This window comes from Oratosquilla oratoria, chromosome 14 (assembly GCF_046742065.1).
Source record: "Oratosquilla oratoria isolate Oo_2021 chromosome 14, ASM4674206v1, whole genome shotgun sequence".
NCBI lineage: Eukaryota > Metazoa > Arthropoda > Malacostraca > Stomatopoda > Squillidae > Oratosquilla > Oratosquilla oratoria.
Genome location: NC_134790.1, coordinates 12,518,604 through 12,521,103, shown reverse-complemented (window position 1 = coordinate 12,521,103; position 2,500 = coordinate 12,518,604). Strand labels below are relative to the sequence as shown.

Below are 2,500 nucleotides of genomic sequence, written 5' to 3'. Positions count from 1 at the left end.
GCCGGTAGATAGAGGTAGACATTAAAGTAGATAGGGGGGTAGGTGAAAAGATATGCAAATTTCATTACTTGGATGTTTTGAAACAATGGCCGAATAGGACAGAGTGAAGGATTTTTTTTTTTTTTTTTTTTTTTTTTTAAGATTCCTCACCTTATGTGGAAAGGTGTCATTTGTAAGATCAGGTCATGGCTCCCCTAAAATTTTATCTTGGCTCCCTTAGGGGGCCCCCGTGGCTCCCTTACGGGCCTCCATGTCCCCTTGGTTGAGAACCACTGTCTTACGGTTTCCACGAAGTCCAGATTGGTGTTCGATCTATCACACGGTCATCAAGCTCTCATCGTACTTTTATACTGTTACCAGTTTCATATTCAACTAGCAGTACTCGTAGAAATTTCATGGTTATTCAACTTTAAAGTCTTGAAGTCTCCCGAAGGAGTCTTAAATAGTATCCTGAAGGAGTCTTGAAAGTCTCCAGAAGGAGTCTTCAAAGTCTCCAGAAGGAGTCTTCAAAGTCTCCAGAAGGAGTCTTCAAAGTCTCCAGAAGGAGTCTTCAAAGTCTCCAGAAGGAGTCTTCAAAGTCTCCCGAAGGAGTCTTCAAAGTCTCCAGAAGGAGTCTTCAAAGTCTCCAGAAGGAGTCTTCAAAGTCTCCCAAAGGAATCTTCAAAGTCTCCTGAAGGAGTCTTCAAGGTCTCCAGAAGGAGTCTTCAAAGTCTCCAGAAGGAGTCTTCAAAGTCTCCAGAAGGAGTCTTCAAGGTCTCCCAAAGGAATCTTCAAAGTCTCCAGAAGGAGTCGTCAAAGTTTCCCAAAGTAGTCTTAAAAGTCAACCGAAGGGGTCTTCAAATTCTCTTGAAGGAGTCTTCAAGATTTCCCGAAGGAATCTTCAAAGTCTCCCGAAGGAGTCATCAAAGTCTCCCAAACGAGTCTCAAAAGTCGACCGAAAGAATCTTCAAGGTCTCCCAAAGGAGTCCTCAAAGTCTCCAGAAGGAGTCTCCAAAGTAGCCTTCAAAAGTACCAATTAACATGGAAAGTGTGATCCACACCATAGGCAGGTAGGTACGTACGTACTAGCGCATATTATGATTATCACACATTAATATCCTTTCATATCGTTGCATACCCCAACGCTTTCGTTTAGTTGCTGTAAACGCTACCCAGATTTTAGGTACGGACTCCTGCAAGAGCCAAGAAAAATAAAGAGAGAAAAAAGAAAAAAGACAACGTGAGAGTTAAGAGGTCTCAAAAGAGTGACAACCGATACAAAGGAGCCGGACACACACACACACACACACACACACACACACACACACACACACACACACACACACACACACACACACACACGCACACACAAATGAAAAAAATAGTGGGGGAGAGCTGGTATAACACCAGTCTATCTACATATTCACAATCAAATATTGAGATGATTTAAGACTTGGCCAGAAGTGGAGTCTATGAACTATTCCTCAGACTTTTCAGCTACAAGTGCCCCCAGGAGTTCGAGCTCAAAGTCGATCTTGAGAGCAATAAAGCCAATGGACAATGGAGACTCTTAAGAGTCAACTTATGGAGGGTCAACGACTCAATCTCCTCACAAGAACTCGTCGATAAAACAGATCAACAGGAAGACGACATAAAGAAAACAAAACCTTATAATATTATTTTCACTTACAAAGACGTAAAAAAATCGTGTCGTATTCGTATTCTTATCACAAATAAGATAAACGAAGTGTTTAACTAAGAGCTTTAGTCTCCGGGAAATGCGAAGTCAGTGCAAGCTCATGATGCTAGAAATAAGCTGCGCGTTCCTGCATCATGACAACGCACAAGGAGAACCTCTACTTCGACGACAACACTCTTCAAGACATCGTCTCTGGTAAATAAAGGAAAGAAGCTCGTGCGTTCCTGGATTCCCTACTTCGACGACAGCATTCTTCGAGACCTTTGAGACGATACATCACTCCTGGTAGATAATAATAATAAAAAAAATTATCCTTTGCGTACCTGGATTACCCGCATGGGGAGGCCCGTCTCTTTGGCCAACTGCTCTCGGATGTGTCGTGTGGGTTTGGGTGTGGAAGCAAAGGCGCTCTTCAGCACCTCCAGCTGTTTCGCCTTGATGGTCGTTCTTGGACCTCTACGCTTGTTGCCTGTTTGCTCCTGCAAGGGGGAATTCATACACATGTATATAAGCAATGGATCATTTACACGAGGATATTAGTGGTGGTGTGTATTATTTTCATCACGGGTATGAGTTATTGGGTTTTTAAGATCTGTTATAATATGAACATATATGACATAATACACACACACACACACACACACACACACACACACACACACACACACACACACACACAAACAAATATATATGCATATACATATACAAACATATACATACAGATTTACATATATATATATATATATATATATATATATATATAAACATATACATATATGCGTTTTTAAGAGCTCAGAAATTCATACATGTATATATGGACGA

The 2,500-nt window shown here is 41.3% G+C and overlaps 1 protein-coding gene across 1 annotated transcript in view; it reads right to left on the bottom strand.

Moving 5' to 3' along the window:
* Positions 1–1,456: 1,456 nt before the first annotated feature.
* The window catches only part of LOC143032585 (uncharacterized), a 40,541-nt gene continuing 39,497 nt past the window's right edge, over positions 1,457–2,500 (bottom strand). Inside the window, exons 5-6 of the mRNA XM_076197451.1 lie at positions 2,002–2,157; positions 1,457–1,513 (exon numbers count right to left, since the gene is read on the bottom strand). Of these exons, the coding sequence (XP_076053566.1) occupies positions 1,457–1,513; positions 2,002–2,157 (213 nt within the window). The remainder of the gene's footprint in view (positions 1,514–2,001; positions 2,158–2,500) is intronic.